Raw genomic sequence first — 23,409 nt, forward strand, 5'->3', positions numbered from 1 at the left:
GGAGATGGAAGGGGGGAAAAAAGTGCCACACACAAGGCCTGTCCATCAAACATGACTATAAACTTGTCACCTCCTCCTTGTCGGTTTCAGTCCCTGCTGTGTTTTTTCTTTCCTTCATTTTTTTTCTTAGTAGATAAATGCCTAGGGGCTCTATTGTTTGGAAATCTAACCAGGAACTGTCGCCACTCTCATTGCCCCCACATTAGCAGCAATTATGCGCCCTATTCAGACTGTCTTTGTGCATCTCCCTCCTCTCCGTCTTCCATCTCCCCCACTATGCCATGGCGGGCAAATCGACCCCGCTTTTTCCCGCTTTTCATAATCCCCCGCTCCAGTCCAGCATACTGCACAAGGTAAACTTCTCTAAAACAAGCAAAGGAAAAAATTCCTTCAGAACAAGGTTTATTTACAAAAAAAGTTCTTAATAATAAATATAAAATTTAGATTTTTTTTATCATATTGTATTGTGAACACAAAACTGCACTAGAATACATTCCGGGGAAAAAATTAACTATAGTATATAGTGAAAATAGATTCATTGTTGGGGCAAGTTGTCACATTTTTATTGGGTCAAGCAAGCTGTCAAATATATTTCAAATGTAGCAGACTGTAAAAATGCACAAATTACAATATTTATTGGACAAAAACATCTATGTATGTTTCCCTTTAACATTTGTTCCTGTTTCACAAATTGTTTTGTTTCATAATTGTTTTTCAAAGCTTTCCTGAAAAGTCTTTAGTAGTCTGCATACAGTGTGACAACATGCCCCACTATTTAAAAATAAAAATGTGTTAAATGATTTATTATTTTTCCTACTTGGGTAATAATAGTTGAAATGGTCTGTAGCTTTTTAGGGCTAATGGTCAGTAGCTTCACCAGATTTTAAGGTATGTGCCAATGCAGAAGATTATTTCCAAAAATCCTTGGAGCAAAAATGACCAATTAACCCTAATCTCCCTTACATATTTACATATATATGCCATAATAAATACACATTAATGACTTTTAAAATATCTGAAATAGCTGATTGTATTTATAATTTTTTTTATAACAAACTCACTCCCGAATACTTAAAAATAAATGAATAAATTTTACTAGATGAAATGTATATGTAAATTTCAGTTTTGAACAAAACACTAGTTTGTAATCATAACAAAAAAAAAATGTTCGGGCTCTTTTAACAACTAAACATTTACCCATATATTTGTGTATTATGAGTAAAAATTACATCATTTGTGTATTATGACAAAAAATTACATCATCTGCCAAATTGTATATATGAATGCAAATACCAGCACAAGTACTTTCATAGATTTTCATTTGGAAACTTGCACTTCTTGAAATCAATGGACTTAGTCCTTGACTCAAAAGGCCTCAACACTGGCGTTCTCACGCCCATCAGTAAAATCTGCTTGTCATATAAGAATTCACACGCAGCTATCATACAGCTGCACAGGCCAGCACACGGGTGCATGTGCACAGAAAGAATAATTTCATTTCCATGTTTCAGGAGCCTCTCAGCGTGTAGGCCAGCAGCAGGACTATATTTAACAGATGACAAAAGTTGCATTCCAGACGTACAGTACAATCTTTGTGTTGATCTTTGTGTATGGAAATGGTGAAGAGGAGAGAGGTGAGGGGTGGGGTCAACAACACACAGCTGCTAAGCCAATGCAGCTCCATGAGACACAGAATTTACAACAGCATTACAGGACAGGATTGCGTTTGCAGCTTTAAAAACAAATGTGGCGGAAATAAATCAAGAAAAAGACAAAAATATAATTCCCAACAGTGGCATCTGATAAAATGTGGAAAAAAAAGACTATTTCTATTTATTTGCGACATGAATATGAAATTCTTAACAGTCCACATCCTAACAAGAAACCTTCATTAACTACTGAACTAGTGCAGAACATTGTGTGTATACACAATGCTGCCTTAAAAAACACCAGAGTGACACAGGGATAAAGAGAGAAACAGAAAAAACAAAAAGGTTATTTTCACACACGATCATAGAGAGCAGCCTGCCAAAATCATCAACACAAGACAATTGAGCACAGCAAGCAGAAGAAGAAAAAAAAAAACATCTCAGTAAATATTTACAGCACAAACCTTTTTCCATTCATTTACCAAGCACTAACAAAACCGTACTGTACTCTTTCACGGCCCACCCCCTCCGACCCCCCCACCCACATCTGCGATTCATTGACTTTACAATTTACCACATGTCGAGATGGGAGAGGTCGGGACTCTATCTGAATCACGACACAAATATGCGAGTGATTTATTGTTTTAAAAACCATGGGCCGATTTAGTGCAACTCCACTCTTCCTGAGCATTACTCCTATTGGCAGACCATGAACAATTACAGTTTGGACTAATTAAGCCCTGAGAATGTGCTGTGCGCCGCTAATGTCTCACAGGCCCCGCTTTCAGTTTAATGGTGCCAAACTTTGCTCCCCAACTTAACTCGCACAAATCCAAAACAGATTGCACTTTTTTATGGGTGTTTATCAAGCTCTTGCAAACAGAAACCGTTTGGGTTTTTTTTGTGTGTGTGTGTGTGTGTGTGTGTGTGGAGGATGGGAGGAGGAGGGAAAAAAGAAAAGGAGAAGGAAAGAGTGGTGGAGGGAGAGAAAGAGAGAATCTTGCTTCCGCCATTCTTTGTAAACAAAAGTGATTTGCAAAACAAAAGGATGGCAACCTTCTAAATAAACTGGGAGTGTATTTTGTGGAGAGCGGCACAAAACGCGAGCGCGTAGCTCGGTGAGCCCCCTGCGGATAGCAATTAGGGGCCATTAACATGTAAAGCCAATTTGATAAGGTATGAGTCTATCCCTGTAAATCCGCATTAAACTATCTCCTGCACCTCACACGACAGGCTATTCAGCACACATAATCCATACGATAAACCATTGTTACTGACGTCTTAGCCTAAAAAGATTCAGCCATGGTTTATTAAAATATGTACATGCATGGCTACACTAGGGATGAATGCATCTTGAGTAAAAAAAAGACTAATTGATTTAAAACACAAAATCAATTTATTACATTTTATATTAAATGATACAGTAAAATTTCAATTAAAGTACCCTATTAAAAAAAAAAAATTCTAAACAATATTCCAGGCCTCCTCCAAGCATCTCTATTTCTTTGCTCCAAATAGCGGAGAGTTCATTTGGGTGTTGCAAGTTTGTCTTCTTTTATATTTCGTTCTTTTTTTAAACTACGCATAATTATACGTTGAAACCTGAAACCTCTGCCAAAAGTCTGCAGGCCTAAGGAATTATGGGGCCAGGGGTGGCGTCAAATATCTTAACATTCATAAGTCAGAGAGGCAGTAAATAAACCCAGCGGATTTACGGGCATAAAGCCCCCTGCCAGAACTCAGCCGGCCAGACCTCTGCTCTACCTCGCTTTCCCCTCTCCACAGACCTGTTGAGGTGTGATTTTAGCCTACAGCCACCCAGTTAACCCAGCACCTTTCCAACCACAACACACACATAGAGTGTGTCCGCAGCCGTGCATCCGTCACGCAAACTGCTCTCATTGAAAGGGGGAAGAGTAGCTATTGTCTGCAGTTTTTAGTGTGGAAAACAAAAGAAAGCACAGGCATGATCAAATTGCTAAATGCTACCAAATCATCATAAAGCTTCTCCGATTGAGGTGGTTGGAAACACAAACTCCTCATTATTACAGCTCTCAGAGGTCAGACGAATTAAACTGGCTCTCTCTCTCTTCACTCAAACACCCTTTAAGGGAAAACCATTTCATCACTATTGCAAGAGCGGGCCATCAGGGAAATTCAGCTGACACAAGGCCTATGTAAATAAAATAACATAAAATAAAAAAAATCACATCTCTGATATCAACCATTTAGATTTAGATAAATAATGCAGCAGTAGCAAATTTATCCTGGTTAAAATAAAACACTGGTTCAGTAAATACATCCAAATATTTATAATGCAATAAAACTGGATTTCATCAACTGCTTGTTTAAGATTTCTATAAAATAAAAAAACGAGAGAGAGAGAGAGAGAGAGAGAGAGAGAGAGAGAGAGAGAGAGAGAGAGAGAGAGAGAGAGAGAGAGAGAGAGAGAGAGAGAGAGAGAGAGAGAGAGAGAGAGAGAGAGAGAGAGAGAGAGAAAAGGGAAAAAGCTAACAAATCCTAAAAAGCACATCATCGGCAGCAAACCCCAACAAGCCCTGTGCATTCGTTAAACGGAGCGACAGCTAATCGATGCTCAGGTAAATTATTTATCCTCTACTTAAGAAATGCGTTTATGAATACAACGGCTTTCAACTTCAAAGCGGCGTAGGTCGGACGCCCAGGCAGCTCATAAGAAGCAGACCTCATGGCAAAGAAGCGGGGTGAGGGACTAAAGCACCATGTCAAAGACTGAGATCTGTAGGCCTGGTTACAGTAAGAGATCAAAACATTACAACATACAACTATAAAGAAATGCATTATATCTATGGGTATAATATTTTGGATAAAAGGCCAGAACAGACCTGCACTGTACATCCAGCTACATACTATAGGGGAGGATATCAAACAATGATCCTACTTCCATGGGAGATTGCTAAATATATTCTTGGTAGCCAAAAATGAATAAGCCAGCGATTTAGACAGGGCTCCATCACTGCAGGAAGAGGAACTATCAGACTATGAGCTCTGGTAAAAGCATCTCTGAGATTCTGACCTAACATGCAGAAGACACGCTAGGTCTCAAATACTTTCTTTATATTCCGTCTAATTTATGCACATTTGCGGTGGTCATACTGATGCTTTAATAATTTTCTGTGCTTTAGTTTATATGTGAACGTTTCTATAATGTGCAAAAACAGTGAAAAACAGATTCAGCAAAAGGGCATGTTTCGAGAGGCACGCGATAACAGTCAGAGATGTTTCTACAAAAATGTCACACTGATGCTAGAAACAGGAGAATGTCTTTTTTTTTTAAGCTGAATCCAAAATTTCAGAGCAGTACATTTTGAATGTAGTCATTTACCTAATTTCAGGTTACACCACATGTCATTGTCATAAAGCGCACCTTCACGTTTTAGATTAAACCTAGAACTGATTATGAAAATCAAGAATGACAGCAAGGTCATACTGCACAATTTTCCTTATCCTTATGTTATTTCTACAACAATGACATAAAAAAATCTATTGTGAATATAAAAAATGTACCAACTAATCAGCAAAAATTAATCCTGGTGCCAGACAACTATGCAAAGCTGATATAAACAACAATCTCTATTTACACTGAAATATTGTACAATGCACATTACATGTTATTCAACCTATTGCATGCTCTAAACAAAAAGTAAATCATGCCATGACAAACATAAAATATAATATATTTAAAATGCATTTAAAGCAAATGTTTATTCATTTTTAAATATTTCTGACACTACTGTCTAATATTGTACTACACTCATGTCAAGGGTGGTATGAGCAATATTGTGCTTTCATTCTGACGATCACAAATTCATTGACTGACTTCCACTAATTACCATAAACATTTCCCACGATGCTCTTTGGCATTAACATTTATGTGCATTGAATTCTTTAAATAACACAAATAGACATTCTGTTAAGCTAGGATAAATTACTCATAAATTAGCTCAGATAAATGACTAATGTTTTTTTTTATGTGGCACATTGTACAACACATGTTTCCATCATCATGTCACAACAGCATCTTTGTTTCTATCATTTAAACTGACACTACTTTATCCTTTTTACTCGATTTTCTATTCAAAGTGGCAGAAAAAAACGTAGATCATAATTATGCCATCACTTTGATTTTATATGAAAAATATTAAAACTTCAATTAAAATTAAGCTTTACATTTTTGTAAGGTTAAATATCAGAAACGCCTTATTTTTAACAACAACGATTATAATAATAACAAAAACAGGGAAGATTATATTATTATTAATAATAATAAAATCGTTCAAACATTCTCGTACATTTCAGTTTTAGAAATTCCGGAACATACGCTACTGTACATTATATGTCCCATTTAAAGCAAACGAGCTAATCCACTAGCCTAGTTATTCAAAGAGGGCTACACAGACCATTAAAATTAATAATAGCCCACTGTAAAATCGCAGAATATAAAGCAAAGATAACCTGGCAAGTAGGCACATAAAGTCGAGGAAAATTAAAAGAATAATAACAACGGAGTAAAAAGTAGCTGTGTGTTTGTGCACGTCATGAAAGCACATTATGCGTTCCACTGTACTTGCCGCTCGCGCGGGTCTGTCCACGCGCTCGCGCCTCGCGGGCAGCGCTCGTTCAGGGCGACAGTGTATCCGCGCGAGCGGCATGCCACTGTACAGTGCAGACTCAGAGTGAATTGTGGCAGAAGTTCACTAGCCGACCAAAGCAATTCCTAAACATGGACGTGGTGCTTTAGCTACGTGTATGTGGCTGCAGAAACACGTTAAAAACACTTACTGTGCGCGCGGTGGGAGAGAGCGATCCGTTCGGGAGGTACGGGCTCGTGAGGTCGGGAATCATTATAAATGGATAGCCCGGGTACGGTGGGCTCTTGAACAGCCCTCCATCTTGCCTTTTCGCAGCTAACATGGCGGGGGGGAAAAAAGAGGAAAACTTTTAGTTTAAGTTACATTCCCAAAAACTTTGTACGTATGTGCAGAGGCAAACGGAACCGATGCACAGTGTTGTTGTCCTGTGCAAAAAGATGATTTAGAGAAAACAAGCACTCACCCTCCTCTAAACTTTCTCTTGTTTTGTCTCTGAAACTTTCAGATCTAGGCGGAGGCCGTCTTTCCGCCTTGAAATGCAACGAAACACAGGGAATGCATTGAATAATCACAGCGAGGAGATCGTTAGCTAGTTAGCAGCGTGTTTAAACAAGAAATGTGCAAGTAAAACTTCTGGACAAGTCGCGGATTCGCGGTTATTTGTCACTTACCTCGGAATCCGAAGAGCTGTTTTGATTCGTTTCCGACTCGTTTACAAGAGAAGACTTGACATCTGCTAAATCCCTTTCTGCTGAAGAGTTCTCCGAAATCTTTTCCTCCGGTTCGCCTTCGTCTTTGAAGGAAATCATTTCATCGTTCGCACCCAGATCGTCCCCTCCACCGCCGTTCAGCTGCGGCATTTTTCCCGAGGAGCGCTAATTTTGCGGGGGGCCAAAACACCCAAAAGTTTTTAAACCCTTGATCTTGGTGTGATCCCCGAATCCCGAGTTTTAAGTTTAGGGACTCGCAGTGGCGTTTGGCTGGGTGAGTGTTCAAAACTCAAAAAGAAGAGGGCAATCTTGGCAGAAACAGAAGCCGGAGACGGAGCTGAGGCGCTCGGATTGAGGGAGTTGAAGTTGGTCGGAGTGGTTTTCAGTTCAAAGGCGGCGCTGATTGACAGATAGAGAGGGATGGAAATAGAGAGAGTCTGGATTCGGGATTATTGACAGGGAGAAACACACAAGAAAAAAACTAATGAGATTCAAACAGGGAGGGACTTGAAGTGACGTTTTCATAAATAGAGAGGGGCAGGAAAAAGTACTGGAGGGGGAAAAGGGCTTGAACGAGAGCGAAAGAGAGAGCGCGCGCGCGAGAAACAGAGAGAGGGAGAGGAAAAGAGCTTTTGGTGAAGAGCAGGACAGTTAAAGCGAGTCGCCCCTGTTAGCTTTTGTACAGGAATGAATGGAAAAATAGGCGGAAGACACTTGTGCGGTAGTCTGTGTGTATCTGAACAGTGAAACGGCGCACAGCTAGAATCATATCGGCTTCCTTATTTTCTGCAGTTGTTTTAGGAGGTGCTAGTGGGCTGAAATAACAAACTTCAACTCAAATGAGAATATACTCTGAACTGCTCGAAATCAAACCTATTTATGTTAACATCACGATCACTTCAAAACTATTTTACTTAAAAAGATTTACTGTGCAAGGGGAAATATGAAGCAATCGTTTGAATGACGTAGTTTGGTTGGTGTTTTAAAATGTGATCAATTGCAGAACAGGCTAACATTATTCTACACAGTATAATCATACACACTGAAATGTTTTCATTATGTCAACATCTTTGTTTCTATCCATGTGCACTTCACCAGTGATTAAACTGAAAATGGTCAACAAGTGTAACCACTGCAGCTTGACAATGATTTTACACACAAAAAAAAAAAACATTTTTGTGTGCCTAAAATGGGCATAGCCTATATATATATATATATATATATATATATATATATATATATATATATATATATATATAGATATATATAGATATATATAGATATATAGATATATATGCTACGCTAGAGTGTGTGTAATTTTAGACACAAAAAACCTACAAGTTCTTTTTGAGTTGTATCATATTGTGTTTATATTTGTATATATAATGTGTGTGTGTATGTATATATATATATAGGCCAGTACTAGAAATGGGTTGGTTTTGAGACAGGCTGGAGTGTGCGCAGACGGGCTAATTGAGGCCAGATAACCTGTATTCATTATGAATAAAGACAAGGGGGTGGGGGTTGAATATCCTTTCTCTCATGTCTCTTCTCAGCAAAAATGCGAGGGCAAACTTTTTTTGCATTTCTAGCTAATATTTTGTTAGTTTTGGATTAAAATACATGAGTATATATACAAATAATAAAAGATTATGAAATTAAAACAAAACTATATGGTAAAAGTGGCTTCCCAAAATTGAATGAAATATACTCTTGGAAGAAAAGGTTCTATTTAGAACCATAAAAGGTTCTGTCAGGCGCTTTTAATTCAATTGTATGAGTTTAATAATATAGCTCGTAAACATACGTTATCACAAAAAAAAATTGAAATAACAAATTTAACATGAACGTGCAATCATTTAAGACATTTCTCCTTATATAGAACCTTTTTGGCATAAAGCATTTTTTTTTTAAATTTAGGCAAGAACCCTAGGGGAGATATATATTTTTTTATATAAGACATCCCTCTGTGCTTTGATTAGTAGTGCTCATCATAGTATTTCCCCCCATTTAACATTATTTGGTTACTTATTTGTTTAATTTTTAAATGAGCTATTTCCTTACATCCATTTTAACAGTCAAGGTCACAAGGTATAATGTGAACAGAAAGATTTATTCATTTTCCTACCTGAATTTCACTGGTGGAATTATGTAGAAACGTCATTTGAACTGACCTTGCAGTGTAGCCCTTATAATACTGGGGGGGGACAGTTTTGTTTTTATGAATATAAATATACATTGTATGCCAATCAAATTTGCACTTGGTACAAGAAGAACATTTTATTCTAATATAAGCAACCATATATTACAAAACAAGCAATATAACAACCGGCAACAGAATATATAAATAATATCACATTTCACAAATCATATAGCACAGATTATATATGAATTATTTGGGATAATAATCCCCCAAAATGCAGCATGACACATCTTCAAACTCTTTGAAATTATTTATAAATATAAGATCTATGGCATAGACATCCTTATAGTGTCAATATGATTGAACAATAACGCTCAGTATTTAAAATGTGCTGTCAGCAGCTGAAAGATGCCCCATTGCTTTTTGACTTCAGAAGTCTGGAGCCTGCAGATACCAGACCAAAGCAGCTGAGCTCCTAGCTAGCATCTCCCTGGATTGCCTCAGCAGGTTACTGAGAGTTCACTTAGATTGGGTGCGTTTTATCAGCCTTGCTAAGCCAAGCCTTGCTCTATTTAGTCCCCTACTGGACCTAAACCTATGACCAATCCAGGTGTTAAAACACGGTTCAGACTGACCTATTCTCTCTGCGCCAATATTTTATCAGGTTTAAGTAAACAAAAATAGAAAATAATTTGTTCCGTACAGTTCCGTGCAAAATGTTACCTGGTAGGATTTTGCATCTGTGCAAGCAGTTAATTACCCACAATGCCTGTGTGTTCATGCGCTGGATGAAATGGCTCTGTTCTTAATTAGCATATTATGGGCTCTCTTAATGGTCTTCCCGGTTGTTTTCACAGTAACAATATGTGCATTTTAAATGCTGGGTTAATAGTGAATACAACTTGATTTATGCCAGATCCCCTCTAAGCTAGTTGAATAAAACAAAAAAAGGAAGAGGAAAAAAAAAGTTTTTTAGTTTTTACAAGTGGAACTTGGCATTTAACCTTTTCGCATTTAGTCAATTGCAAATTTCCCCATTGTGAGAGAGCCTCTGCGCACCATTTTAGAATATTTTTCCTGTAGGAGTTCAGTTGAATTTTATCCTGTGAATAATGAGTTGGTTAACCACAATTATGCGATTCTAATGGATCTTCATGTTTTGCAGGCTCAGACCAACAATAGGGAAATTATTTTCTTTACAACATTATGCAAAGTTTAATTTTATAATGTATATTTTAAGGGCAGACTGAAAAACAGAATCAAGCTAATTGAGTTATCCTCAACAGTCAGAACAAAGTCACGCTGATCATTTGTGTGCGAGTAAATCAGTTTTGATGGAATGGAAAAGTTAATAGATTATTAAAGTTCCAAACAAAGTCAAACAGTGCATCTTTCTTTTCTTTTCTATTTTATGAAACACAGGATTTGACTAAGAGATGTGTCATTTATTTGGCTCTGAGAATCTTGAAACTTGGATTGCCACATCAACATTTAGTCTTATAAACCTGTATTCCAGAGAACATCACTAGCTGTGTTTCCATCCCATTATGTTTAACTTGTGCGCAAAATTGGAATATCGAAATAAAACATTTGCGAATAAAGCCCAGTTTCCACTTCTTGGGAAATTGGCGCAAAATATCTGTAATAAAAAGGAATCCACTGTGGCTCTTTTATCCTACATCATAAATGACTTGTGCCTCAGAGCGCACAGATGAAACGCTGTCATGCTATCTTGCGTTCAGCAAGGTGTTTGTGAACGCAATCATGTGAAACAGTTCAAGGAGGGAATTAAACCAAATCATTTTGACGCCAGACTTTGGCTCTGGCATTTCAAAATAACTAAAACAACATTGGTCCGCTGGTTAATCCAGTTATCCAATCACATCCCCCGTTGAGGAAAGTCATGTGAGTTTTTTGTTCATCAAGAGATTTATTTGGTAAATGTGTTTCCATCATAAAATTATCCAACTCAACTGAGTGCGTACGTATTTTTAGAATTTATGCGCATCTTACTGTTTCCATTCATTGTTATTTTATGCAATGTCACACATTTTGCATAAAAGAGGAGGATGGAAACATGATGCATTTGTAAATTAAAACATTGTAGTCCCATCCATGGCTTTAACTACATCTGAACATGTCTCTCACCCCTGGAGTCTGTCAGATACTCCATAGTGGGAAATATTTGGGAAAGGAGGAGCACTGAATCTGTTTTCCAAAACAAACAGCACCCGTTTTCATACATGGATGCGACAGACATTTATCAAGGTTTGGGTTTGGAGCAATACAAACATGTATCCACCTGAAGCAGTGCATCAGTGTGTATGTATGTGCTCACATCTCTTAAACTCGGCAGTCACATCGAATATTGGAGCCAAGGCACACACAGAGGAAACTCTCTGACATCACACCAAACCTACATTACTCAGAGAATGAACCTATGACCTTAGAGTTATCTCTTGAGTACAGCCTCTGCATCAAATGTTCTCTCTCTCTCAGCAGACAGTCGATTCCTGCCCACAGTTTTCATATAGTCTGTATAAATTATACTAATGTCAACAACAGCTTGTCGTAAAGACAAAAACCTTAATGCTGTATGATCACATAAAGTCATTGGGATCTTTGCAATGCTTGTGTTTTAGCTTGCCGTACTCTCTGTTATCCAAATATTTATCATTTATGAGTGCTTCTCTATAATAGATTAGTTGAATTTGTTGAGAAGATATCTTTTTTTGGCTTTAGAGAAGCACATAAACTGGAGCAAAAAGAGGCCAAACACCAGCTGGCACTCTTAATAAGTTCATTTGGCTTCTATATAGAACTCCAAATAACTTTATTCCAATAATAAAAATAAAAGAATAAAACACCTATAGTAATAAAGACATTTTTTGGCACAAAAAGTTTTTTACACTAACAAACTGAATATATGAATATGTCCAGTTAGAAAACATTTGTGTATTGTGGATTTTGTTGATTTTAATTTCAAGTGATAAAGTATCACATTAACTATTTAAATTAATATTTTCATGAAATGTTTGAAACCCTTAAAAAAAAGTTTTTAATTTATTTATTTTTCAAGAATTCGATTGAACTATTCCATATGGATCCTTTTATGGGTTCCTATGGAAGCTTGTTTCCGCCACAGACTGGAAAATAAGGAAAATAAAAAAGGTAATTGCGACTTTTTATCTCACAATTCTGACTTTTTATCTCACAATTGCGAGTTTACATCTCGCAATTCTGAGAAACAAATAAAGTCAGAATTGCGTGATATAAAATCGCAATTGCGTGTTATAAAGTCGAAATTGCGTGTTGTAAAGTCAGAATTGCGTGAAATAAAGTCGCAATTGCGTGTTATAAAGTCAGAATTGCGAGATATAAAGTCAGAATTGATTGCTATAAAGTCGCAATTGCGTGTTATAAAGTCAGAATTGCGTGATATAAAGTCGAAAATGCGTGTTGTAAAGTCAGAATTGCTAGCCTGGGAAAACCCAGACAACTTCCGGCAAATTTAGATTTGCTCTGAAAGTTAGTCTGGCAAAGAGCTCATTGAAACCCATTTCCAGTCCGCAGAAATCACGGCACCATGGCATAACCCGCTTTTTAGCGTGTTCGCAACCACAGGAACTGGGAACGATTTTATTTATTGGAACACCTTTCGTGGGGGGACTAAATTACTTCAGAGTGTAACCCAGCACAATAGGAACTACCAGTGACGTAAGTGTACGTTGATTGGCCGAATGCATGCCATACGAAACACCGGTACCCGCCATTTTTAAAAAGCTGTGTAAACACATAGTTTACATATACTTACTCCATTAATTAACTCCACAAACATGGAAAAAGCTATAGATGGACCGACGGCACCTATCATGGCATCCTCCAGTTGTTGATGTTTTTGAATGCCGTGCTAAAATGACATCTCTGTCATCTGACTTACGTCACTTCAGAGTTCCTACAGGCGGTGTGTCCGAAATTGCATACTTCCCTACTATATAGTAGGCAAAAAACAGCATGTGACAAAAGAAGTATGTCCAAATTCACAGTACTCATAAAAAAGCAAAAAGTACCCTGATGACCTACTACTTTTTGCGTGATTCTGAAGTGTGCATACGATGGACACTTTACTATCCCATGAGGCCACGGGAGAGGATTTATGAAGAAGCGACGCAACTGACACTGGTAGGTCACGTGATAATGACAAAATGGAGAATATTTCAGCCTATATTTCCCTTGTTCACGTTCCGCTCGGACTCGCGGCCAGTCCGAATTATGTATTGTCCGTCCGCACACCCATCCCAATTTTTTAAACTGAGCTGAAAACAGAGCACGCAATCGATTTTAGCTCTTGTAAAGAAAGGTCCACTATAGCGGCACACTCACAGTCAATGGAGTCTACATTGAAAGGCTTGCAAGCTCAACTGTGCCCGAAGCGGAATGCTGAAAATGAAATATAACTGGGCTTTACAATTGTGAGAATTTTAGTTTTAAGATAGGAAACCTAAAATAAAAGGCAAAATGCATATACATACTGGCATAGATGCTGTTATTTTAACCCTATTTTCTGCTGGTGACCTCATATGGGTGTATTATTTGCAGAACATTTGTTCTAGCAGAGGCCCTCTCCTTTTTTAAGTTCAAGGACGCATCTGAAAAGCTTCTTCCTGAGCAAGATACAGGAAACAGCAGGCAGTTTCCCAGGCAGAAAGAGCAGGAAAAGTTTTCATCGTAGTAGAGGCAATGGCTGACAGCTATCATAGATCATCGTGCATGTGGGTCTGAACTGTATATGGATATTAGTCTCAGAAGGATGTGTTTTACATAATGAACTGCTCCATTCTAAATAACAAGATTAAATACTCTAAATGCATTTAAACAATCCATAATGAAATAGACACAGGTTGCTCTTTCATACCTCAGGAGACTTGATGGAGGTCTCAGTTCAGTTTTATTCAGCTTCGTCTTCTGAAACTCCTTCAAATAGAAACAGATAATTGTTGACATACAGTAAGAGTAGAGATTAATGTAGATAAAACAGGCTAGATCTTTTCTGAAACTCTAAAGGAGACACATTTGATATTACAGGGATTTCTTTACAGGGATGGGAAAGTCTGTAGAAAAAGGAGTCCATTAAATCTCAAATGTGGTTCTCTGCTGAGCCCTATTATAGATACACATAGCAGGGTCTTCATACAAGGGCTTAGTTAGGAAATTAATGCAACAACAAAAAAACAAATCGATCTGGCTAGCATTTTAGCTCAGACAGCTTTAGACAAATACCAATCAAAAATCGCATCTCAACTGCTTTGTTTTGAAAAATATAGCTGAAGGTTTTTAAAAAAAAAATGCATTTGCACAGGTGAATACCAGACCTCATCAATCTAAATCGTAGATTGTGTTTGATCGTTTTAAGTGTATTTATGTCAGTGACTGTGAACTTGAACACCAGTAAAGACCCTGATCGTTTTATTTATTTATTTGTTATTTCTGTATGGGATTTCCCTATAGATTATTTGACGCTTTTGTGTGTGTGTGTGTGTGTGTGTGTGTGTGTGTGTGTGTGTGTGTGTGTGTGTGTGTGTGTGTGTGTGTGTGTGTGTGTGTGTGTGTGTGTGTGTGTGTGTGTGTGTGTGTGTGTGTGCATGTGAATTTAATGTCTCAAAGAATCGCATAATGCCAGGAGCATCATGAGTGTGATTCGTGTCAACCTGGGATCTTTAATGGCGATTTTTCTGCATGCAACAACCTTGAGCTCAAGTTTTTATAAAATCGACTCATTACACTTTCAGAAAGCAATTCATGACCCGAAACAAAGGCGAGTCAGAAGGCAAAGCAGTTGTCTTTTTATATATTTGAACAAACACAAAAAGGCATATTTATATACAAACCACTCCAGAATGAGGCTCGGCTGTTGAAAAGCAGTGAGGTCTGTGCTCACTTTAAAGCAACAGTAGTAGCAAGAGCTTTTGTTCATATTGATGTTCAGAGCAAAAACTCATTTTCCACCCAGGTCGCCAGTGCAGTCCTTTTGCTGGGAAATGAATCCAACATCCTATTTTTGTTCATTAACCATCTCCAAAATGCATCATAAGCACAGAGATCACATCACAGTATATTTTATCAATATTAATAAGGATAGGAAAACTCTACTGGTTATTAAGAGACTCCCCAGGCTTTGATTTAGACCATTACTAACGCCTCTGCATCTTTAGATTAAAAAACCGACCTCTTTTATTTAATAACATTAAATCCTGGCATGTATCTTCTAAAAGCTTTAATAAGACAAAGATAAGATTTGCATCCCCATACAAGTGTCTTTTTCAATTGATTATGAAGCCGCCATTGATGTGTGAGAAATTGATGTTTTCCTCTGTTCTTAAGGGGCTCTAATAGAAAGGGCGGGATTTGAGGAGGAGACTTTGCCACTTTGATCTTCAATCAGTAAAAATTCCCACTTCTTCTTTGTCAGACTATATTTGGTAAATAACGGTGACAATCCATGTGCTTTAATAAGATGAAATGACGGGAAAGAAAGGGAAGGGAGGAGAAATAGTGAGGGAGAGAGGAATAGAGGAAGGGGAACAGAGAAAGAAATTCTCTTGTTTGTGTTTTGGTAACGTTGGAAGGTGTTGGCGAGACAATGTGTCCAGCTGAACGTATTAACAAACAGATGCAAAACCCATGCGCTCCCATACCGCAGGGGTTCGGGGTTTCAAAATAGAACAAACTTGGACCAAAGTGGCTGGCAGGTATGAGTGTTAACGGAAAACAAATCTGGTTTGGGGTTTGCTTGTTCGATGTGACTCAAATTTCACATTCCTGTTCCAAAACACATACTGCTATAGTAACTTCACAACAAGCTCGTATTCTGGGACCTAAAACCATGCTCCTTAACTAAATAAGGAAATTTACGTCATTGTTTACTCACTCTCATGTCATTTCCAATCTGTATGACTTTCTTTCTTTTTAGGAACACAAAGAAAGACATTTAAATTAATGGACTAATCCTTTTTTTTTTTTTTCACATACAGCTATAATGAATTCGAAAGCACCATAAAAGTAGACCTATGTGCTATACCTATAATAGCTGATATAAATACACACTGATATTTAAATTTTTAAAAGTATTCGCTGAAAATCTGCCCCTCCAGTGAGCTGTTAACCACGGTCATTGATTTGAACTCAAACTGAATCAGTCTGATTTGTAAACAAATCATTCAGTTCAGATTTATGAACAAGCTCAATTGATTCATTAAACAGAAATCACATCTTAGATATCAACATAACTTTACTTCAAGTTCAAGTTTATTTATAAAGCACATTTAAAAACAAAAAAATGTTATACCAAAGTGCTGTACAATTAGAAAAATACAGTATTATACAGTAAAATACAGTTTTCCACATATGACTTCAGAAGACTTGGAATATAGTGCACTTGTGTGGACCACTTTTACAATACTTTTATTTCTTTTTTTGGCACCAATAGCTAGGATATATATATATATATATATATAAACATAAACATTTTGTATTCTACAAAAGAAAGAAAGTCATTCGGGTTTAGAAAGTCTTGAGGGTAAATAAATAATGACATAATATTCATTTTTGTGTGAACGATTCCTTTATCGTCATCCTTCTAATAAAATGCCCCACTCTTAAACTAAAGGTTCTAAAAGGGGTTTTCGCAGTGATGCCATGATAGAAGAACCATTTTTGGTTCCCCAAAGATCCTTTCAGTGAACAGTTGAACCATGTTTTTCTTAGTGTGAAGCATGTTTTAATATTATCCCCTATAAAGAACCATTTGTGGAATGAAAAGGTTTCATGGATGTTAAAGCTTCTTCACTGAACCATCAACGGCAATAAAGAACCTTTATTTTAAGAGTGAACCTCCACTGGCCACAGCAGTTCCCTCGGGTGACTGGAGTCTCTGCCAACCTTTAGTTGAAATATATGGGGAGAGGGCACAGTATCCAGGATAACAAAGCCTAGGCTAAACCTGAGGGGGATTTGACTCACAAATAGAGATGGGAGAAGACAAAGACAAAGGAGAGAGGAGGGGAAAAGTCTAATGGAACACTGCCAGACCAAAATGGCCTCGTTCGCTCATGACAACACAAGTGGGTTTTGCATTAAGATCAGAAGACGTGAGATGTAATGGGAAGATAGCGATATGACATTATACTTATCGCAGAACGACGTCGTCTCGTGAAGCACATAAAGAAAACTCTGGCTTAAAAGGAAATTCGATTAAATGAGATAAAATCAGTTCACCTGGTGAAATAACAAAAGATAGTAAAATACGGTCCGCCCAAACCAGTCGAAATGATGTATAGTTGTGTTGGGCATGCTACGAATGTAACAGCTTTCAATCATGGTGATGATACTCACCGCATGAGCTTTCCCACAGTTCCCATGGGCACTGTGTCATCACAACACCAAATACTGCAGCAATGAGAACAGTGTGGGATTCACAGATTCACGCAAACGGTATGAAATGATCACTTCAAGATGGGGAGACAAAGACAGAACACTACTGAGACGAATAAGCTCAGTTCCAAAACCTTACTGCCTCCAAACTGAAACGGAGCATCATAAGCAACTCATTCGGAACAGTCTATAAAGACAGAAACTTTGAGAGTCATTCAATAATGCTCCTCATATGGATCGCACGAGGGACTCAAATGATTTCAAAACAGGCGACTTGAGAGGAATACAAGTCATGATAAAACTATTCAGCAAGGATGCATTCAATTGATCAAAAGTGACAGTAAAGACATTTATAATGCTGCAAAAGATTTCTATTTCAAATAAATGCATTTAAACATTCCATTATTCAAAGAAAAAAAAAATCACTTTTCCACAAAAATATTAAGCAGCACAACGTTTTCCAACATTGATGATAATAGGAGATGTTTTTTGAGCACCAAATCTGCATATTATGATCATGTGACACTGAAGACTGGAGTAATGATGCTGAAAATTCATCTTTGCATCACAGGAATAAATTACATTTTAAAACATATAAAAGTATAACACATTTTTTTTCAAATTGTAATAATATATCAAAATATTACTTTCGAACAGTAGTGTATATATTTCATTAACTTATTTTACAATCCAAATAAATCATAAATATACACATAATTTTGGTTTTAAATATTTGTATTAATGCTTTCTAGTGTATTAAAAATATATTATTAATATACATTTTATAAAAATCTTAATTATAATTATAAATTATATTCACTCACATTGTCCGGCATCTTTGATTGATTTATTTCACTTACTTTGTTGCTATGCATTCTGGGATTGCATTTGTTAAGGATGAACGTGATTAGACAAGGTATCTCAGGAGGCAGCATAATGAAGGTGCCTATACCTTTTGGAACAGCCTTCACATCTGATATGTGCTATGCCTATCGCGCACTATGGGACAGAGCTATAGATATAGGAAATACGACCAAGTGAGTGGCCGGACGGATAGCGTCAGAAGCGGAAAAAGAAAAGGGCGGAAGCATCGAGACAGAGGAGCTCTGGCCAGGTAGATGGAGATGGAGAGAGAGAGAGAGAGAGAGAGAGAGAGAGAGAGAGAGAGAGAGAGAGAGAGAGAGAGAGAGGGAAGAGAGAGGGGGCGCAGCGGGGAGCATCAGGGGCTGGGGGCTGGCTCCAGGCATTGAGGGGGCATGCAGGGATTTACTCGCAGATCAACAATAGCACACTCAATAAACCCCCGTGGACGGGGGAAACTGATCCACCTCGACACATGTGAGCCCGAATTTACAAATGTTTACATCCTTTAAGGAAAAGAGGAGAAGCTGTCGATCCTGCTCGATATTTGCAATGAGCTCCAGAAGTAAACAAAATGTGGACGGCTTTTTCTACGGCCTGCTTCTTTTCCCCATCATTCTCCATCTACACCCCTTTTTTCCTATTTAAAAGACCCTGGAAGGAAATTATTCAGTTTGGCACATGAGCCGATATTGAGATGCACTCACTCAATACAGAATGGCTTGTCTCAATATCTTAAAGACACTGACAATGAAGTGGTAGTTATTTTTATGGACTAACTGACTGAAAAAAGGAGAAACCAGTTGCTGGTTTGGCCCAAAGGAATTTTCACTATAAAACAATGGTTTACAAAACATAATATTTACTGCAGTTGTTGTTAGACATCATTAATAGTATTATTAGAGACACACACACATTTTCATGTTTTATGGGGACTTTCCATAGACTTAAGGATTTTTTACTGTACAAACTGCATATTCTATCCCCTTACACTAACCCTATACCCCTAAAACTACCCATCACAAAAAACTTTCTGCATTTTTGCATTTTCAAAAAACATCACTTAGTATGATTCATAAACCGTTTCCCCTCACGGGGGCCAAAAGATGTCCCCACAAGGACAAGGATTTCGGATATTGCCATCTTTGTGGGGACATTTAGTCCCCGTAATGTATGGTTTACCAGGCCACACACACACACTATACACTACACTACCAAACAGTTATTGTGAAAGCTGATTTAGCAAAGCTATAACTAAGCAACAATTATGCAGAAAGTAGCAGTCAGTCATTATCATGCCCAATAATGCATACAATAATTTCTGTAAACAAATGATCTACAGTCTCATTTATATCTGCAGCACAAACTGCGCAGGATGAGCAATGTGTAGAAGTGTAATGCTCTTTCCCAATAAGGATCAATTATCAACAAATTATTTAGTTTGAATGGAATGAGTTGACTAATGCTGTTAGTGAAAAGATAAATAATTGAAGACATTATATTTCATCAATAATTTGTCCCAGAAAGACCCTTTTGGCAGAGGCAATAGAGCGTGTGCTTGTGTTCTAACCCTCCGTGTCTTTTTCACCTCTAGAGTGTGAGCAGGAGACAGACAGCTTTCAGAAGGCTGAGGTGAGGACAAGAGGCTCATGTACTGGTTACCGGCTCAGTGAAGCCAAAGCCGAGCCAGCAGCCTGTGCTTTACACTAACGCAACCCCAAAAAAAGCACATTAAAGAGTCTTTCTTTCCGCCCCGACTCAAAACCACATCTTTAAAAAAAGCTCGGCTTTAGAAAAAACAACAACTGCAGACTCCTCCAAACACTTCAGACCATAGAAGTGCTTGACCATCTCCATGCTCGGACTCTAAATGAGGAGTCACTCTGAGGACAGTGACTATGTTCAACTTAAAAAGATTGTAAAGAGAAACATGCAGAGATGTATTGTATTTTATATCCAAAATAAACATACCTCTAGCGCAGTGGTTCTCAACTGGTTTCGCTTCAGTAACCAGATCTTTTTATTGGATGTCAATTGGCAACCTACGGAGCCCCTAAAAAGATATAGTGATGGTAAAAAGAAAGAAAGAGATGGGGGTAACAAATATATTTCAATGCTTTTGCACTCTATCAAAAAACTATATGCGAACAAAGTGTTTTTCAGGGGACACGATACTTTTGCAAGAGAACGCAGATATTTTGCGAGAGAACAGAACGTTTCACAGTGGAACGCAATAGTTTTGCGAGAGAATGCAAAAGCATTGAAGTAATTCTCAATCTCATGTTTTCCCATCATCATGTCGCCTTAGTGGCTCTGAAGCAAGCAAACAAAGTACCAAAATATTCATTGAACATAAGTAAACAAAAGTGTCTTTAAAATCAAACACTTAATCTGTGTACATAATTTACTAATCCTAGATTATAATAGGAAAAAAAGATGGAAGAGTCAGTTCATTGACAGTTTTGACTTTTAATAAAGGGGTTAAACCGCCTCAGTCATTATGTGGATGGGTAATTCCAGATGGACTAGCGTTCATTATCAGGCTGGGGTAACTACTGCCGACAACTGTGAAACCTGTGTCAAAAAGTCTGTTTTCTGACCAGCCTTCATTTGCATGTTTGAATAATACATAGTGCTTATAAGCATATTAAATGGAGTAGATATGCACGTCATTTGAAGGAAGAGATCAGACCTTCCCAGTTAATTATGAAGATGTCAAATGTCAGGCAGTGAACCTCTGCCCCTGGGGTCGCCCCCTTTAGTTTAGTGATTATATGCACAAACTACAGATAAAGTGTCATCATACAGGTTATTAGAGCTGAGAAAGACTCCCTCTGACTCTCATTACCATTAAAAGCCTGGGAAACACAAGAAAAGAGCGGAACGCTCTCTTACTTCACTTTTCTACCATGTTAAAGCTAAAGCATACTCCACACAAGTATGTGTAATTTTAAGGTCCGGTTTCTCTTTCAGCCAAAATGTTCAGCAGTAATGTTCAGAAAACTTGTGTTTAAAATGTATTAAATGTATCAAAATGTTTTTAATAAGTAACTAGATAAGACCATTTGGGTGTGAGTGTGTGTAGTGTACATTGTAGAACAAAACGTCAAAGTATTGTCAATTTATGTTTACCACACACTCTAAAAAATGCTGGGTTATTTCAACCCAAATGTGGGTCAAATATTGACAAACCCAGTAATTGGGTTAACATTTTAAATTACATTTTTAACGCAACGTTTGGGTTTGTCCATATTTTACCCAAAATTGAGTTAAAACAACCCAGCATTTTTTAGAGTGCAGGCTTTATTTTACTCATAAATTGAAAAACCCCATAGGAAAATCTCGAAGGAACCAGCAGCGAATTGGACTTCCGGGTTTTGACGTCATACCTGCACTACTCTGTTTCGTCAGATATATTGAGACCAGTTACTGCCGGACCAACTGGACTGCACAGTGCCGGAGCGCTGGCCAAGCATCTGTGTTCATATACTTGTAAAGTATGTGTCTGGCCATAATCTCGTCAATGAAATTACTGACGAAAATGCTCTTTGAAGAAGTTTTTCGTGTCACTATTATGACTATTTAAACTATTTAAATGTTTTATTACAACATATTGTTAATGAAAATATGAGAAGAAAAAAAATAACACCAAAAGATATTAAATCATTATATTGTTGTTTGTGAAAGAGTGGTCAGAATGATTTTCACTTCATTTTGAAGTAAAAATTCTAGCCTACAAGAATAGTAACTCAAAAGTCTTGTGGACAACTATTCAGTATGTGTTAAATGGCCTTATTGCGGTGAATTTTTTTTCCCCAAAACGTACTAACCACGCATAATATTTTTTTTCTATAAAATGCAAACATGTACATCCATTTTGCTCACATATTATTGTAGCAGAGTTTGTGCTGAATACAGCAAATTTATATGTTGGCAAATGGTATGATTTAAGTAGCTGAAATAAGCACAAATGTCAGGGCATGTCAAAACATCTCAAGGGCCCCAAAACACCTCAGACCCCAGAGGGTTAACAACGCACTTAACAATGTTTTTTAAAGAAAGATCTAGAAAGAAATGATTGTTGATGATGATAATCCATTCATTGTCAATAATGCCATGATTGACTGCTTCGTAAAACACCACTAAACTAAAACAGGTTAATTAACTCCCCCAAACACATCATGACATTAACATGCTAATGTACATGCTAATGTGTAAGCCATGTTGTAAATTCTGTAAGTCAAGTCAAGTCACCTTTATTTATATAGCGCTTTTTACAATACAGATTGTATCAAAGCGCTTCACAGTGATAACATGAAAACAATATAACAAAGTTTGTTTCTAAAAGAAAATTGCGTTAATGTCCACCTTAAGTAAGGCAGATCAATAATATTATTGAATATTAAATGTCCCCAACTAAGCAAGCCAAAAGCCAAGGCAACAGTGGCAAGGAACCAAAAATCTGTTACAAGGAACTTGTAACAGATAATGAATAGCTAAAGGTTTGCAAGTCTTTTTTAATTTCTCAAATCCATCGACCAAAATAATCGACCAAGTACAACTGACTAAAATCAATCAATATGAGAAATATTGAGTAAAATTAGAGGACATAAACAGTGCTTCAGCCTTCTTTACTATTCACATGAGCCCCATTTCTTTGTCTTTCCCTTTCCCACAAACATACCCTCCAACCCACACCAGTCTACAGTGAAGTATTCATTTAATAACTCATTAAATGGAGCAAAAGCATGTTAGATTTCCACCTTTCAAGTCCAGAGCCCGTTTAACAAGCCAGGTGTTGGTGTGTTTGTATTCAGCCGGTGAATATGTGAGTGTGGCGTAGGCCGGTCTGCTTAAACCATTACCGCGCCATTAAGACCAAAAAGAGCTCCAGAGTCAGTGAGTGGAAAAAAAAAGAGAGGTAAGGGTCTGAGAGAGCCGCCAGTCAAATAGGTGAGCTCACTGTGTGTTTCTGTCAGTCACAT

At 37.5% G+C, this 23,409-nt stretch overlaps 2 protein-coding genes across 29 annotated transcripts in view; both read right to left on the reverse strand.

Annotated features, from left to right (window-relative positions):
• Positions 1-7,490, reverse strand: part of tcf7l2 (transcription factor 7 like 2) — an 85,798-nt gene extending 78,308 nt beyond the window's left edge. For 5 of the 28 annotated variants that reach the window (XM_056268798.1, XM_056268799.1, XM_056268797.1 and 2 more), the window contains exons 1-3: positions 6,952-7,476; positions 6,744-6,810; positions 6,471-6,595 (exon numbers count right to left, since the gene is read on the reverse strand). In XM_056268798.1, coding sequence (XP_056124773.1) covers positions 6,471-6,595; positions 6,744-6,810; positions 6,952-7,140 — 381 coding nt within the window. In that variant the 5' untranslated portion in view covers positions 7,141-7,476. Of the gene's footprint in view, positions 1-6,470; positions 6,596-6,743; positions 6,811-6,951 lie in introns of all 28 variants that reach the window. The other 23 variants (XR_008809286.1, XM_056268802.1, XM_056268805.1 and 20 more) reach the window with 10 other exon arrangements.
• Positions 1-23,409, reverse strand: part of entpd1 (ectonucleoside triphosphate diphosphohydrolase 1) — a 266,701-nt gene that overhangs the window by 197,649 nt on the left and 45,643 nt on the right. The gene's annotated exons all lie outside the window — the stretch shown is intronic.

This window comes from Rhinichthys klamathensis, unplaced genomic scaffold (genome assembly GCF_029890125.1).
Source record: "Rhinichthys klamathensis goyatoka isolate OS25496 unplaced genomic scaffold, OSU_Roscu_1.1 h1tg000277l_1, whole genome shotgun sequence".
In the NCBI taxonomy this organism is placed as follows: Eukaryota; Metazoa; Chordata; class Actinopteri; order Cypriniformes; family Leuciscidae; genus Rhinichthys; species Rhinichthys klamathensis.